The sequence below is a fragment of the Muntiacus reevesi genome, chromosome 19, assembly GCF_963930625.1.
Source record: "Muntiacus reevesi chromosome 19, mMunRee1.1, whole genome shotgun sequence".
NCBI lineage: Eukaryota > Metazoa > Chordata > Mammalia > Artiodactyla > Cervidae > Muntiacus > Muntiacus reevesi.
In genome coordinates, this window is record NC_089267.1 from 14247558 (window position 1) to 14264806 (window position 17249).

Below are 17249 nucleotides of genomic sequence, written 5' to 3' on the forward strand. Positions count from 1 at the left end.
GTGGGAAGGCAGAGAGAGAGATTCAGGGATGGGAGCGGGGAGAGGAAAGAGGTGTATAAATCAATCTGGGAAGAAGGTAGGATCAAGTCAACAGAACTAACTTTGATATAAAAAGGATACTTCTCTCTGAGTGAGGACTTCCCTGGTGGCTCAGATGGTAAAGCATCTACCTACAATGCGGGAGACCCGGGTTTGATCCCTGGGTTGGGAAGATCCCCTGGAGAAGGAAATGGCAACCCACTCCAGTACTCTTGTCTGGAAAATTCCATGGATGGAGGAGCCTGGTAAGCTGCAGTCCATGGGGTCGCAAAGAGTTGGACACGACTGAGCGACTCACTTTCCTTTTCTCTCTGAGTGAAGGGGAAGGGGAGAAAGGGAAGGTGAAGCGTGGGGATGGGGGAGGACGGAGAGAACTTGAGAAGACCTCCATTGTGTAAGTAAGAGAGAAGATCAGAGCATCCAGGAGTTATGAATCAAGGGAGCAAGGGACGGGGTGAGGGGGAATGATTGGGGAAGACATCTGTGTCTAACACCTACAAACCTGTTCAGATGTTCCCTTCCAAGACAGACCAAAACATACGATAAGCCTCCCCACACCCCTACTCTTCCCTCATAGCCAGCCCTGCCATCTTTCCCTATCCACGAACTTCTCAAGAGCAAAGTTGGCCCGAGCACTTCCAGACACCAACACCAGCAATCTGACATCAACACTCACCATTCCTTTAAAGCTGCACCTTTTGAATGCTGGCTCAAGAAAGGGCTGCTTTCTAAGTCTTCTTCCTGAAGTGCTCTCCTTGGCACCCACAAGGCATCAGGTTCAGGTGGTTGAGGTCTGTCTTGCTTTAACTTTAATCATGCCCTCTCTTCCTTTTTGGCCAGTTCTTTTCTCTCTCCCCATCTTTTTTTTTTTTTTTAGTTTGCCATGCAGTAATTTATTAAGCAATATGTATTATTAATTTCTGTTTGCAATTGGATTAGATACGTAAATATATCCATGCCTTGCAGTGTATCAGGATGACAAGACAAAGCAAAGAAGTGGTTTCCAGTGAAGTACACTGTATAGGTTCCGTGTGAATGATGGTCTTGTTATGAAGTTAACTATGCAAAGCAATTACTTTGAGTTACACTGAACTGTCATATTGTACCCTGTCTTAATCATAGTTGTTCTCTAAAGAAGTGTCTGTCTTTGGACTTGACTTTTTCTTTTATTCTCTATCCCTTGGCTTCAACTACTATCTCTCCAGGTGAGGGCCCTGTTTGTTGCCCCATATCTGTGATGCAGCCATTACATGTGGTTGTTTAAATTAATTATATTAAATAAAGTTTAAATATCAGTTCTCCAGCCATGTTAGCCATATTTCAAATACTGTGGCTAGTAGCTACCATATTGGACAGCATAGTTACAAAACATTTTCTTCTTCATATAAAGCTCTTTGGGATACCGCAGGTCTAGACCTTATCTCTCCTCTGAACTTCTGATCTGTCAGTATTCTGACATCATTCCTGGAATCACACATCTATTATGCCCCAAATCTTACTCCATTCAATGCATTTTTCTCATTACAGTGATCTATACAAACTCTAATTTCACTGAAAAACAGAGAACATACTCTAAATAATTGAGAAATATTTACATAGGTGAGTTGGATATTAAGATGTACTTTGTTTAAATATGAGGTCAGTTTCACCAAAAAAATACAGGCTATAGTCATTTATAGGAGAACTCTGTGTCTTTCACATGCTACTCCTGTATAGTATTTTCCAATGTCCAAAGTGTCATAAATAATAAAAGATTTATTGTACAGGGCATTTTCTTTATTAATTTTTTTTCCATTTCTCATAAAATCACCCTTCTCCCCTATAGCATCAATGAGTATCTTATTCTCACTGTAGAGAAGGCAAATTTCTGATTCTAATAGGAGCACTAAAAATATTCTGCCTAACAGTGAAAATCAGCGGCCAAAGCTCTTTGCCAAAATACTAACAATACTCCTGGATACATGAGATTCTGAAGCATCACATTCAACAAAGATCAGATCTGGTCCTGATTTTAATCAAAGAGCAACCTGTCTCTTTGCTGCCTCCTAAACTTAGCAAAGACATGCCATTCTCAGCATGCTGACCACTTTGGTGGTGTGAGATTTCACTGGGCAGCCTTTCTCAGAGTGACCTCAGCCCCAGATTCTAAAGATGGAGCATATTAAGTACAGGTGAGTCATCAATTTCAAAAGCCAGCAGAGTAACTAAAAACCTCATTCTTCAGAAGCACAGAGATTCTATGGGAAGTCCTACCATGTGACAAATGGAATTCAGGAAAAGAAAAGCCATCTCTAAACAAAGAAGTGATAAATGATACTCTTGTGTACAAGCCTGTCTTGCTTGGGTGCTCTTGGTAATTCCATCTGAACTGACTATTAGCGTTCCCAGTGGAGTTATGACAGCTCTTGTTAAAGATGACAGAAAGGTGGAATCATAGTATTGTAGTAGGAATATCATAAACATTTGGGACCATTACTATTAAATCAATAACACTGTGTATACTATGAAGTCATGCTTTATATACTTCAAAGTCTTTTGCAGACATTAAAAAAATTACCTTATGACTGTCTCATAGGGCATGAGAAGGCAATGGCACCCCACTCCAGTACTCTTGCCTGGAAAATCCCATGGACAGAGGAGCCTGGTAGGCTGCAGTCCATGGGGTTGCTAAGAGTGGGATATGAAGGAGTGACTTCCCATTCACTTTTCGCTTTCATGCATTGGAGAAAGAAATGGCAACCCACTCCAGTGTTCTTGCCTGGAGAATCCCAGGGATGGGGGAGCCTGGTGGGCTGCCGTCTATGGGATTGCACAGAGTCAGACACAACTGAAGCAACTTAGCAGCAGCAGCAGCATAGGGCGTACAAATATTAGGATCTTCTGAGAACGATCACTAGTTAACAGTAGATAAACAAAGATGTTCAGCCCTTTTCTAGGTGCAATGAGCCTCATGAATGGAGCAGAAGACACAACCCCTTCTCTCAAGCTGTTTCAGGCAACAGATATAAGTAAGTACATAAAACACATGGGAAATGTGTATGTGATGGGAACTAAAAGAAATTTGTGTAAGGTTGGGGGAGAAATGAATAGGTGGAGCACAGAGGATTTTTAGAGCAGAGAAAATATTCTGTAAGGTGCTAATAACGGTAGATACGTAACATCATGCATGCTAAGCCGTTTCTGTTGTGTTTGACTCTTTGCGACCCAGTGGACTATAGACTGCCAGGCTCCTCTGTCCATAGGATTCTCCAGGCAAGGATACTGGAGTGGGTTGCTGTGCCCTCCTCCAGGGAATCTTCCCAATTCCAGGGACCAAACCCACATCTCTACATCTCCTGCATTGGCAGGCAGGTTCTTTACCGCTAGCACCACCTGGGAAGGCCACATATCATTATACATTTTCCAAACCAATGTACACACCAGAAGTGAGCCCTAAGGTAAACTATGGGTCTTGGGTAATTATGATGTGTCCATGTAGATTCATCAAGTGTAACAAGTGTCCAACCCCACTGGGGGATGTTGATAGTACAGAAGGATATGCATGTGGGGTGGGGCAGAGGGCATATGGGAAAATCACTGTACCTTCCTCTCAATTTTACTGTGATCCCAAAACTGCTATAAAACAATTAAATCTTTAATTAAAAAAGGAAAAAAAGAAATCTTGACTAGTACATGGGGGAAGTATAGGGTAGAACAAGGACAAACACAAGTCCTCAATTTTCCTAAAGATCCTCAATATCTGTTCTGTAAGTAGTCTTAAGGTGGAGAAATATAGAGAAGCCAGGAGAAAAACACTGGGATGGTAATAGTATCTGAGATTGTACATGTGAGTGTCTAGGTCAGGGCTGGGGAAGAATTGGAGACTGCCTGGTTTGATAGGCAGGGTCAAGTTAAGGAACATGAAAGATAAGCTTTCATGGTTAAGGGGAGGCCTGTTAATAAATAGATTTTTACAGACCAGTCTGATCAATTTAGATTTCAATCTGATAGGGTCTAGAGATCTCTTGTAAATTCCTAAGCACCTGCATGACATGATCAGAGAAGCAATTCAAAGAAAATAGTCAAAGAAAATAGTTGGCAGCAATTATCTGCTGATCTTTTGCTCCCCAACCCTCATACTTACTAAATGATACAGACTAGCTCTCCACTCCAAATCCCACCATCATCCTAGGAGGTTTCAACACTCACGACTTTAGCCAATATACTAACTTTACCATTCCTTGACCTCATCCATTCCAACTGCCTTCACTTCCACTCCCAGGACTGCACCCAAGATTGTACCTTAGTAAAACCCACAGTGCACAGAAAATTTAAGTGTGAATAGCTCAGCTTCATCTCTCCAGCCCTCTCTGGCCCATCCTCCCGTGGATGTGCTCACTCTTCCCAATGTCGCTTCCTTGCTGGATGCTGTCTTGCCAACATACTCCACTTCTTTCACTTCTGTCTCTCCGCTGCATCCACTGGGACGACTTCAACCCCAGATCCAGAGCTATATTGCCCCTGTACACTCAGGCATCTAGACGGCCACTGCACACACCCGGTCTTTCTGCTGGCTGAGTCCTCATTTCCACCCATTAGTGTTCCTGTTTGTCCACAATCTCCTTCCTCAACATTCTCCTGGGTAGCAATGCAGCTGTACGCCATTATCCTTAGGACCACGGCTTGGCCCCAGTCTTGCTGCTTTCAGTAGCATATCACTTTGTCTTTTCCTGGCTGAGAAAACTGAGGCTTTGGGCATATCTCCCTCAGTTGCCCACCCTTTCTCTACAAATGGTGTATTTATCCCCACCCATTCTTCTTCCTTCTCTCTGTCACAGAATAGGAAGGCTCTCCCTACTACTTTTCAAGGGCAAACCCCAAGGTCAGCCCTCAAATCATGTTTTTAATTCCCTCCCTCTGCCTCCTTTAAGACTTTGGTTTATCCAAAATTCTTGCTGTTTGCTATATCTTTGACCCTGCTCCTTTTTGGTCCCATAACCCTTTAACCCATAAAACACGGTAAAGTCTGTTTCATCATTCAAAAAACTCCTTTCACTTGAGTTTCCTTCTAGCTGTCGTTCTACCTTTCTCCTCCTTCATTACCTAAGATTTTCCAAATAATATCTACATTGGCTGACTGTAGCCACCACCACAGCCCAGAAAGTGGGAAGTACACAGACAGGGGGGCTTCCCAGGTGGTGCTAGTGGTAAAGAACCCACCTGCCAATGCAGAAGACGCAAGAGACATGGGTTCCGACCCCTGGGTTGGGAAGATCCCCTGGGGGAGGGCATGGCAACCCACTCCAGTATTCTTGCCTGGAAAATCCCATGGACAGAGGAGCCTGGCGGGCTACAGTTGGACACGACTGAAGTGGCTTGGCACGCATGCACGCACACAGACAGGGAGTAAGCTACAGCTCAGAGTCAATGCTAATAAAAGGTCAATTACCTAACATTTCTCTGCAGGACTTTTCATTCAAGTTACACTGCTTTAGTCTTTTACTTTTCAATGTGCCCATGTTTCACTTAAAGCCCTGAAGTAGAGAAAAGTAACATGGTGATTTCAAAGCAGGAGATCAACAAATTGTACTGAGGGCATACTCTGTGCCAGACAAATGATTTACTATTGTGTGAAAGAGAAGAGAAATTTGCCTTATCTGGCTGTGTCCAAAAAAAAAAAAAAGATCTGATTAACTCTTCAAGACAAAAAAAAAACAACAACTCTACTTTCTATAATAAACTCTTGGATTCTCACTAGAACATGTTACTCTATTTCTTTAACTTCCCTTCACTTCTCAAACCACTGACAATAGACTTCTACTCAGTGAAACCTCCCTGGCAAATATTCCCCATGACTTCCAGGCCTGAAAACCCAACAAACACCTTTCAATCACATCCAGCTGAAATTCTCTGTTTATTTGACCGACACAATTTCTCTTTTCTTCTTGACAATCTCGACTCTTTGTCTTCTGCATCCTCCACTCCTCTGGGATCCCCACACCTTCTGACTGTTGTTTTTCAGATGCCTTATTTGTGGTCTCCAAACAGAGCTATAGCTTTACCTCCACCAAATCCTTCTCCACAGAAGGGAGACCATTTACAATGAACATGACCCATACTTGTCCACCTGCTGTCTGTCTGATTCTGTGAAGTTAGTTCCTATGCTTCTCTGTGCCTGTCCAAGACCTACAATTCTTTGAGATCTAATTCTTCAGTGAAGCTTTTCTTCACTCATCTCCTGGGATTTTCACAGTCTTTTCCGTGTTTGTACTCCCTAATTTGCTTTGCAGCAGGCGAAGAGACAGTTAGATAGTATTACCAACTCAACGGCCATGACTCTGGGCAAACTCCAGGAGACGGTGAAGGACAGGGAAGCTTGGTGTGCTGCCATCCATAAGGTTGCAAAGAGTCAGAAACGACTTAGTGACTGAACAACGACAACAGCAATTTGCATTGCAGCTACCCTACAAAATATTTATTCCTATACATTCTCATCTGTCCTACCAGATCATGAGCTCTTTCCTCATGACTGCCATGAGGAAAAACCATGCCAAAAACCATGCTTGGCACATAGCAGGAACTCATCAAATTTTAGCTATGAGTATTATTATCACTCACTTTTACACTTTTCAGGCTTCCGGTAGTGCAATGTTTCTTAAATATTGCAAGATCAATCAATTTTAAATTAGTTAATTAAAGAATGAATGGCTTTCCCTGGTGGCTCAGACGGTAAAGCGTCTGCCTGCAATTTGGGAGACCTGGGTGTGATCACTGGGTCAGGAAGATCCCCTGGAGAAGGAAATGGCAACCCCCTCCAGTACTCTTGCCTGGAAAATCCCATGAATGGAGGAGCCTGGCAGGCTACAGTCCCTGGGGTCGCAAATAGTCGGTCATGACTGAGTGACTTCACTTTCACTAAGAATGAATAAACTTTGTTGGTGAGAAAAAGAGAGTGGACAGAGGGCTCATCTATCGTAGGTAGTAGAGAGATTTAAAAAAAAAAAAACAACAAGTAAACAGTTAAGAAAATGACTGGAGCCCCAAAAGGAGAGAATAGAAGAAACTTCTAACAATCCACAAGCATAGTTTCTATGTCATAAATTACCTTGGAAATACAACAACTTCTTCTGCCAGGCATCCAGATGAAGGAAGATTTCTCAGTGTGTGGTGAATGCCGCTGACTCAGCCTGGTGAACACCAAAGCCCAGGAGAAGGGTGGTGATAGGGATAGAATATGGTATTGATGCTTTTGAGCTATGGTGCTGGAGGAGATTCTTGAGAGTCCCTTGGACTATAAGGAGATCCAACCAGTCAACCCTAAAGGAATTCAGTCCTGAATGTTCATTGGAAGGACTGATGTTGAAGCTGAAGCTCCAATACTTAGCCATCTGATGCAGAGAGCCAACTTGTTGAAAAAGACCTTGATGCTGGGAAAGACTGAAGACAGGAGGAGAAGTGGGCAACAGAGGATGAGATGGTTGGATGGCATCACCAACTCAATGGACATGAGTTTGATCAAGCTGCAGGAGTTGGTGAAGGACAGGGAGGCCTGGCATGCTGCAGTCCATGGGGTCATAAAGGGTCAGATATGACTGAGCAACTGAACAACAATGGTAGTTATTACACAGATAGCTGTAGAAGTCCCAGGAGGAGACTAGAGATAGAGAAGGAAACCTAGGAAACTTGGGATACCACTGTAAGTTAATGATCACTCAAGAAAGCTGTTGGAATGTCATGGAATGAAACAGGCTTGCTTGACTATAAAGCCAAAAATAAAAGTATGAGATATGCCCCAGGCCATTAGATGGAAGAAAAATGTCACCACTCTTCTACTGATTTAAATACAAATGATACCACTCTCATGGCAGAAAGCAAAGAAAAACTAAAGAGTTTCTTGATGAGGGTGAAGGAGGAGAGTGAAAAAGCCTGCTCAAAACTCAATGTTAAAAAAAAATAATAAGATTATGGCATCCAGTCTATGGCATCCATCAAGAGATGGCAAATAGAAAGGGAAAAGGTGGAAGCAGTGACAGATTTCCTCTTCCTGGGCTGTAAAATCACTGCAGATGGTGACTGCAGCCATGATATTAGAAGACTGCTGCTTCTTGGCAGGAAAGCTATGACAAACCTAGACAGTGCGTTAAAAAGTAAAGACATCACTTTGCCGACAAAGGCCTGTATAGTCAAGGGTATGGCCTTTTCATTTGTCATGTACAGATGTGAGAACTGGACCATAAAGAAAGCAGAATGCTGAAGAATTGATGCTTTTGAACTGTGGTGTTGGAGAAGACTCTTGAGAGTCCCTTTGACAGCAAGGAGATCAAACTGGTCAATCTTAAGGGAAATTAACCCTGGATACTCACTGGAAGGAGTGAGGCTGAAGCTGAAGCTCAAATACTTTGGCCACCTGATGCAAACAGCCAACTCATTGGAGAAGATCCTGATGCTGGGAAAGATTGAAGGCAGAAAGAGAAGAGGATGGCAGAGGATGAGATGGTTGGATGGCATCATCGATTCAATGGATATGAACTTGGGCAAACTTGGGAGATGGTGAGAGACAGGGAAGCCTGGAGTGCTGCAGTCCATGGGGTCACGAGTCGGACACGACTTGGTGACTGAACAACAACAATGAAAATTTTAGTTTGACCTCAGAGGGTCTGACACTCTCCTGCCTGATACATCCCTAGCTCCTCCTTCATATCTAGAAGCCTCACTCCTTGAAGAAAGTGGTCTTCCCCCTCCCCGTTTCCTTTGACTATAAAACTGGAGCCCACTTAATCCTCAGGGCAGAGCTCCCCAACCTGCCCACTTGCATCTCTTACAAGCATCCTATATTAATAAATCTATATCTTGTCTATTACTTTGCCTCTTGTTGAATTCCTTCTGTGTGAGACAAAGCACCTGGCCTCAGTAAGTCCAGACAGCAGATCAGTGATCTCAATTAAGTGATGGTGGGTTGGAGTCCCACGTAGCGTTTTGCCCAGGTCTGAGTTCCAGCACGTGGGTTCAAGTCCCAATCTGAGGTGCACTGTTTCAGGGATGCCTTGTTGAGTTACATTATCTAATAAGCCTATTCTCTGAACCTCCTTATACACAGGTAGAAGAGAACTACCTACATAGACAAGAAGGAAAAAAATGATGAAACCCAATTTGAGTTTTGTTTTTCTAACAGTATTTGAGTGGCTATGTCAAGGGAATTTACTGTATAAAAAAGCTAGCTATTTTTTAAATCAAAACCACAATGAGGTACCATTACATGCCAGTCAGGATGGCTGCTATCCAAAAGTCTATAAGCAATAAATGCTGGAGAGGGTGTGGAGAAAAGGGAACCCTCTTACACTGTTGGTGGGAATGCAAACTAGTACAGCCGCTATGGAAAACAGTGTGGAGATTTCTTAAAAAACTGGAAATAGAACTGCCATATGACCCAGCAATCCCACTTCTGGGCATACACACCGAGGAAACCAGATCTGAAAGAGACACGTGCACCCCAATGTTCATCGCAGCACTGTTTATAATAACCAGGACATGGAAGCAACCTAGATGCCCATCAGCAGATGAATGGATAAGGAAGTTGTGGTACATATACACCATGGAATATTACTCAGCCGTTAAAAAGAATTCATTTGAATCAGTTCTAATGAGATGGATGAAACTAGAGCCCATTATACAGAGTGAAGTAAGCCAGAAAGATAAAGAACATTACAGCATACTAACACATATATATGGGATTTAGAAAGATGGTAACAATAACCCTATATGCAAAACAGAAAAAGAAACACAGAAGTACAGAACAGACTTTTGAACTCTGTGGGAGAAGGTGAGGGTGGGATGTTTCGAAAGAACAGCATGTATATTATCTATGGTGAAACAGATCACCAGCCCAGGTGGGATGCATGAGACAAGTACTCGGGCCTGGTGGGCTGGGAGGACCCAGAGGAGTCGGGTGGAGAGGGAGGTGGGAGGGGGGATCAGGATGGGGAATACGTGTAACTCTATGGCTGATTCATGTCAATGTATGACAAAACCCACTGAAATGCTGTGAAGTAACTAGCCTCCAACTAATAAAAAAAATTTTTTAAAAAAAGCTAGCTATTTTTTGCATCAAGAAAAATCATTAGTATTCTGTTTTGGAATTATCCTACAAGAATATCCTTCTGCCAAGTATTCTGTATTATGGCTTTTTGATGTGAGTATTGTTTCCTTTGAACTTTGGTCGTTTTTAGTTCAGCCAAATTGACTGGCTTCTTAAAAGTGCTATTTTTGGACAAATACAAGGGGAAATTAATCATGATGCCCAAATGATGGCCTGGGAGTACCATTTCATTATTTTCAGTTTAGTCTGGGAAATATGTAACCAGTTTTTCACCCAGAGAGTAAAAATATTTCAATTTATTAGAAAGTACATGTTACTGGAAGCAGAAGTGTAATCATGGAAACTATTCCAGCTGCTTCTATTCAGGCAAAGCCGTCTGACATTGTGCTGAAATGACAAGTTTGCATCTGCTAAGGTGTGGCTTGAAAAGTCTGGAAGGCTGTTCCTGTTGAAGACCAAGGGCACGACATCACCAGTTCCACATAAGAGTCCTTAAAATGCAAAAATCCCTGCGAGGGGCAACTCCATTTCTAATGTACAACTTTAAGGCAAACGTCATGAGTTCCCTGGACACCTCCTTACTGGCAAAAAGCAAGCAATCAAACAGCAACAACAACAATAAAAACCCAGCAAGTCTGCAAATTTTGCAAAGAGCCAGTGCTAACAATAAAGGTCATTCTGTCCATAAGGTTGATTCGACAGATTCCCACAGACTACATGCAACAGAATCCAAAGACCACAGAGCACTGATACCAGGAACACAAAAAATTGTCTGCAGTGTTCAGAACCTGCAGAGATGAAAAGATTGAGAGAGATCACAAAGAAGTTTGAGAAAGAGAAAATTGGCATGAAGCATATGAGTGAAACTGCAGCTCCTCCTTTGCCTGCAAGTCACTTCCAAGGTACATCTCCTACAGGCAGGCTTGATCTCCAGCTCATCTCTCAAGTATTATACGCCTTTTTCTCTGTGTGACACCCCTCTGCTTTTGACCAGTAGTTCTAGCTCCCCCAAAGGTTGACCCTCATAGATCAGTGGACCTGAAGCCCCAGGGCAGTGTGGCACCCAGCCCATGGCCATGCGGTCATCTCCCCACTGCCCCACTTTTTCTCATGATCCACATCACACCACAATGCAAGGCCCAGCTCACACCCCATCTCTTTGAAACCTTCCTCAATTTCGCCTACCATCTTTCTACAAAATGGCTTTGGCCCTGGAGTTCTCTGTGTGTGCATGTGAGCTAAGTCACTTCAGTCGTGTCCAACTCTTCACAAACTCATGGACTGTAGCCCACCAGGCTCCTCTGTCCATGGGATTCTCCGGGCAAGAACACTGGAGTGGGTTGCTATGCCTTCCTCCCGGTGATCTTCCTGACCCAAGCATCAAACCTGCACCTCTTAGTGAGCCTACTTCAAAGAAATTCTGGAGACTGAAGAATAAATATAAAGGCCCTGCATTCCCCACTTGCAGGTCCCCTGATTGGAAAATACTATTAAAGGAGGGACACTGGACTGAGAGAAAGGGAAGCTGGACTTGGAGTAAATGTTAACTAAATTGCTGTGTGACCTTGGGCAAGTCACCTAACTCATTTGAGTGTCAGTTTCACATTTGTAACATAAAAGAGGTGGGTAGACACCTCACAGCTGCTTGGCAGCCCTGATACTTTATAGAATCTTGGAATACCACCTGCAGAGGAAGGTGTTTGAGTCATTTCACAGATGCTCCATAAAGGGGGGGGTGATAGGTAGCCTTTGAAGCTCAGGGAGACAACTCGCTAAAAGCTCATAAAACACTTGTCAAGCTGCAGGACATACAGGCCTGAGCTGTGGGTCCCTAAACTCCTTGCCTCTCTTCTCAGCACCAGATCTTTTCTCAGATAGACCTTTTCTCCCCCTTGTCTCTAGTGTGGCAAACCTGGTAGGTAGCTGTCACATTCCCACCAGCCCACTCACATTAGCCAATGCTGACTGCCTCCCACTCTCAGCTACAGCACACACGCACCCTCCTGTGACAGTGAATCTACAGCTCTACATAAAGGAACACTCTCATTTTTAACAAGTCTAGTATTGTGAAATCTGCATTTACCGGTGCATGTACTTACGTGTGTGTGTGTGTGTGTTGAAATGCACATGGGGGATGGATTACTTGCTTTGCAAAATGAATTCCCCATGGCATCCCTTACAGTATCAAGCTCTTCATTTCTCTTTTCCTCCACTGCCTCTCCAACAAATATCTTATACTCTTTCCTTATTTATTGTTGCTCAGGAATACATCTTGTGTAAGGTAAGGTATCCTTAACAAAGGTTAAGGGAGAGCAAAATGCATTTATTTGAAGCCTTCTGACTAATTTCTTTAAAGTCCCAGGTGACTGGGCTTTTATTTTGCGTGCCTAGGCTCTAGAACCATATCTGGCAATACCACCAAGATAAAAGCTACATGAATCTTAAATACAGTCCACAGTCTACCATGATATAAGAGCCTTCTACAGAAATTATTAGAGTCTAGAAAAACCATAAGCTTCATATAAGCCACCATGTCTGGAAGAAATAAGTTGATGACATTCCTGTGTAAAGATTTCTTAGATTACTGTTGTACCTCACACTCAGGTCAATAGCTGTGCCCTAGGGGGGACAGCCTAAAAATTTGGACTAATATATTCTGTCTCCTGACACAATAAACATTAATAGGCTGAACAATAACCACATTTCTGGCAGTGGTGAAGCTATTTTTAGTAATGGTGGTGCTCTGGAAAATTTCATCTTTTGCTTTGAAATGCAAAGGTGATTTTTCTCAGCCCATAAATGGTAAGCTCAGGCATGCTTGATTGTTTTTCATCTGAGTTTTGCATGTTTTCTATTTCTCTTTACCCCAGGGGTTTCCTTATCTGAGTGCACACACAGATTAGAACAGGAACAGACCAGATCCCCTGGTTTAGGGTAGGTTGCAAATAGTATGTCTGATACTAAGGGCACCAAACAAAGGCTTCATCTCATTCAATTGTTAGTGTTCCCCTCGAGGCTTAGGCAAGCTAAGAACCTAACAAAAACAAGAAGGAAAACAGCAACCTCACTCTTAAGTCATCCTCTCCTCGAAAAAAAAAAGTTATTGTTTTCCCACTTCCAGAAATATAATTTTCCAGGGTTTAGAAACTCAGGAGAATCCCAGCTCTCTTTTGAGTGCTTAAAAACATTCTCTTAATGGGGGACCTGGCAGCCACAGAAGGTGGGAGGATGGGCAGTGTTAAGTGCCCAGGATCAAGAATCTGAAGGCCTAAGATGACATCTGGCCAACCCATTAACCCTTCTGGGCCTGTTTCCTCATTATAAATTATAGATAATGACACCCACATTTTTATTGAGATCAAATGAGATAATAGACTTGAAAATGCTTTGTGGAAGGATTAGGTTTTCACAACACAATGTTCTGCTTACTTGAGTGCATCTCAACTCCTATGACGTTGTAGAAAATTAAAGCTGAAAGTCACCCCCAAAATGAGAAAAGTGTAAGACTGCTTTAAATGAAGTTTCCTTCTCTTTCTCTCTCCCTCTGTTCTTCCCTCTGTCTCTTCATCTCTCTTTTACCCTACCTCCTGGAAAAAGCAACAGTAACAATTGATCTTAGCTCTGCCTTCTAAGAGTCAGGACTTTGGACTTCCCCGGTGGTCCAGTGGTTAAGAATCCACTTGCCGGTGCAGGGGACACGGGTTCAATTCCTGGTCCAGGAAGATTCCACATGCCTCAGAACCACTAAGCCAGTATGCCACAACTTCTGAAGCCTGCTCACCCTAGAGCCCGAGAGCCACTGCGACGAGGAGCCCGCCCACCAAAACTGGAAAGTAGTCTTCCCTTGACGCAACTAGAGAAAAGCCCACACTCAGCAACAAAGACCCAGAGCAGCCATAAATAAATGAATAAATAAAAATAACTTAAAAAACAAGAATCATGACTTTTCCGCAGCTTGCAATCATAGCCAGTGGCCCTAAATTAGATAACCTCATTGATTACCTACTACTAAGTGCTATTAATAAATTATTACCAAAAACACGTCATGTAATTAGGGAGCTTAGGGTGGTTGTGTACACACTGCTGTATTTAAAATGAATAACTGACAAGGACCTACTGTATAGCACATGGGACTCTGCTCAATGTTACGTAGCAGCCAGGATGGGAGGGGAGTTTGGGGAGAATGGACTCATGCACATGTATGGCTGAGTCCCTTCACTGCTCACCTGAAACCATCACAACATTGTTACTCAGCTATACCCCAATACAAAATAAAAAGCTCAAAAAAAAAGTGTAATGAAAAAATTTTCTGCTTTTAAAGAAGCTTGACATTGAAATCAGCTCTATACATTTGTCCATTCATGCAACAAGAATGTATTCAGTGAAACTTGCGCCAGGCACTAGGGGTTTAGGAAGGAACAAGAAAAACATTGACTTCCCCACGAAGTTCACAATCCAGGGAGGGAGACAGGTTCACGGTCTCTTATTTTACAGCTTCAAACTAAAGACACAACAACTGAGAAAATTTGACTCTACCTGTAGCTCCCCTTCCATTATACTGAGTAGCTGGATGAGATCTTCCTTGGACAACTCCAAGGATTTCTTACTTTTCCGTTCACTTTCTCCAGATGGTTTTAGGTGTCGTTTGACAGTTCCTGAAGCCATGACATCATCCTCCTTTCTGTTGGATTTGTTCTTCTTTTTCGTGTCTTCTGAGAGACTTTTATCAGCAGCATTGCTGATGACGGAGGACTTGGGGCAGGAGACATGCCCGTTGGATGAACTTTCACCGCCCTGGTTTCGGGATCTCATTCCCACCTACAGCACATGAGAAAAGATAAGATGCTTTTACCACCACTGAAATGATTTTTGCCTAACTGCTTAGAAATGAATAGCGGCTTTACAACGTCACCAAGAAAGAAAAACCAGAAGATCAATCCCAAGCTAGCTTCCTTATAGCTTTAATGATGGTAGCATTAGAAACTTCAGGAAAATACTTTGACCAATCTTCAGGGAAAAATGAAAATGTGATTCTAACGTCACAAACATCTGAAGCCAAGTAATAAAGATCAACATCAAGCAGTGCTAATTCACGCTGATGGTTTGTATCTTTGATAGGATGGGATAACAATGGCACTTGACCTATGTGGTCACCCTTCCCCCAAATCATGACCCAAGGCTAATAATGAGAAAAACATCAGACCTGTCCCAACTGAGAAACACTCTTCAAAATGCTTGACCCGTGATCTTTAAAACCCGTGACCTAAACTATTCAGGTCATCGAAAACAAGGAAAATCTGAATAATTGTCACCGCCAAGAGGAAGCTAAGGACACATGACAACTAAATGATGTAATGTGGCATCTGGAAGGGACCCTGAAACGGAAAAAAGACATTAGGGGAAAATTGAGGAAATATGAATAAAACATGGACTTTAGTCAATAATAATGTATCACTATTTGTTCATTAATTATAACGAATGTACCACACTAACATGAGGTTTTAATTACAGAGGAAACTGGTTGTGGGGTCTATGGGATCCCCCAGTATTATCTTTGCAAGAATTCTGTGAATCTCAAGTTTTTGTAACATAAAAAATTTACTTTTTTAAGTGATACTAAATTATCTATCAGAAAATGCAAACCTCAAACCCTGCCAAGAACAAGTTAGAAGTCACAATGTGCAGAAAAATCCACATGGAGTCAGGGGAGGGGACTTGAAGTGAAGAGAGAAAAAGGGAAACGCCAAGGGAAGAGGGTGGGGTAGTTTTTAGTGATAAGGGATTCTACTTTTCCATAAACTCTTTCAAAATCAGGTGGTGGTGGTGTTCTTTTTTAATGTCAGTCATTTTACAGCAACAAAAGTACAAAGAATTGGGAGAAAAAGACCAACTTCAAAATCAAGATTTTTAAAAAATATGTTGAGGAAAAATAAAGAAAAAGACAAAACAGCAATTAATTTGTCCATGGGGAACTCACTTGAGTCATTCTCTTTTGAATGTTTATGCAGTCTCTAAGCAAAAGAACTTGATTAACAGATACATTACAAACAAACCCACTAAACTCAAAGCCAAGGCCTCTAATCTAAATTCAGGGAAGATCCCTCTGATATCTTGGGGGCTGTACTACAAAATTTGCTTAAATCCTTAAACATAGGAGCTTAGTGCATGGGTTTATTTAAAACTCACGGTATAAATAGTTCTTCCCTTGAACAGCTCAGAAGCAAGGTTTTCATTACCCATTCCAGATAAAATACAGAGACTTCTTTTCTGGAAGTAAATTTCCTTTATGAACCCAACCATGGTTAAGAAACCAAGGAAAGCTTTTCAAAACACCAGGCTTATAATAGAAAAATAAACACACAGTGTGATGTTTCCTTTTAGATAGCGAACACTTAATTCTTCTAACAAATCTTGAAATCTACATTCATGCTCCTTTTTTGAACTGAACCCTTACAACAAAATGGACCCTTTTGTGTGTGTGTGTGTGTGTGTGTGTGTGTGAACTTTCTATAGCACCCTAATTTTGAACACTATAAACCGAAGAAGTGGTCCTTAACACTAGCGCTGTTTTCTGCTTCATTCAGTGATTAGTTCCTAAAATTTTAGAGCATCTTTTGTGCTTCCTTGGTGAACAAAGAATAGATGTTCTTTGTAATGGGAGCCAGAGCACTTCAGAACAGACCTACTGTATTTCATCACAACTTGTTTGCAGGCAGAGTGGGGTGACTTAAGTCCCAAGCCAAAAAAATGAAAAGATGTGACAAATAATTTTGAAGGGGAGCACATTATACCACCCCAAAATATACCTCTTTGGCATACTGATGCCTTTAAGCTCATTATTTTTTAAGAAACAATAGGGACTTATGAAACTCTGAAACCTGGGTAGAAATTACCCTTTACTAAAACATATTTGCATTTATAAAGAAAGCTTCCATTTGTAAGGGTGTCTCCCTGGCTATACCAGGAAGAGAACTATAACTCTAAAATCTCTAGAAACGCTTAACCGATGCAGAAGGCAATGATTAAATCTGTATTTACTATGCTTTCCTCGTTTACTGGGCTTTCCTGGTAACCTCTCATAAGTGGCTCAACATCTTTCCTTTGCCTTTAGCTGAAGCTGGTATTTAAGGTGATG

At 42.1% G+C, this 17249-nt stretch overlaps 1 protein-coding gene across 3 annotated transcripts in view; it reads right to left on the reverse strand.

Annotated features, from left to right (window-relative positions):
- The window catches only part of FILIP1 (filamin A interacting protein 1), a 214818-nt gene that overhangs the window by 101883 nt on the left and 95686 nt on the right, over positions 1-17249 (reverse strand). For all 3 annotated transcript variants that reach the window (XM_065911383.1, XM_065911382.1, XM_065911381.1), the window contains exon 2: positions 14651-14932. In XM_065911383.1, coding sequence (XP_065767455.1) covers positions 14651-14926 — 276 coding nt within the window. In that variant the 5' untranslated portion in view covers positions 14927-14932. The remainder of the gene's footprint in view (positions 1-14650; positions 14933-17249) is intronic.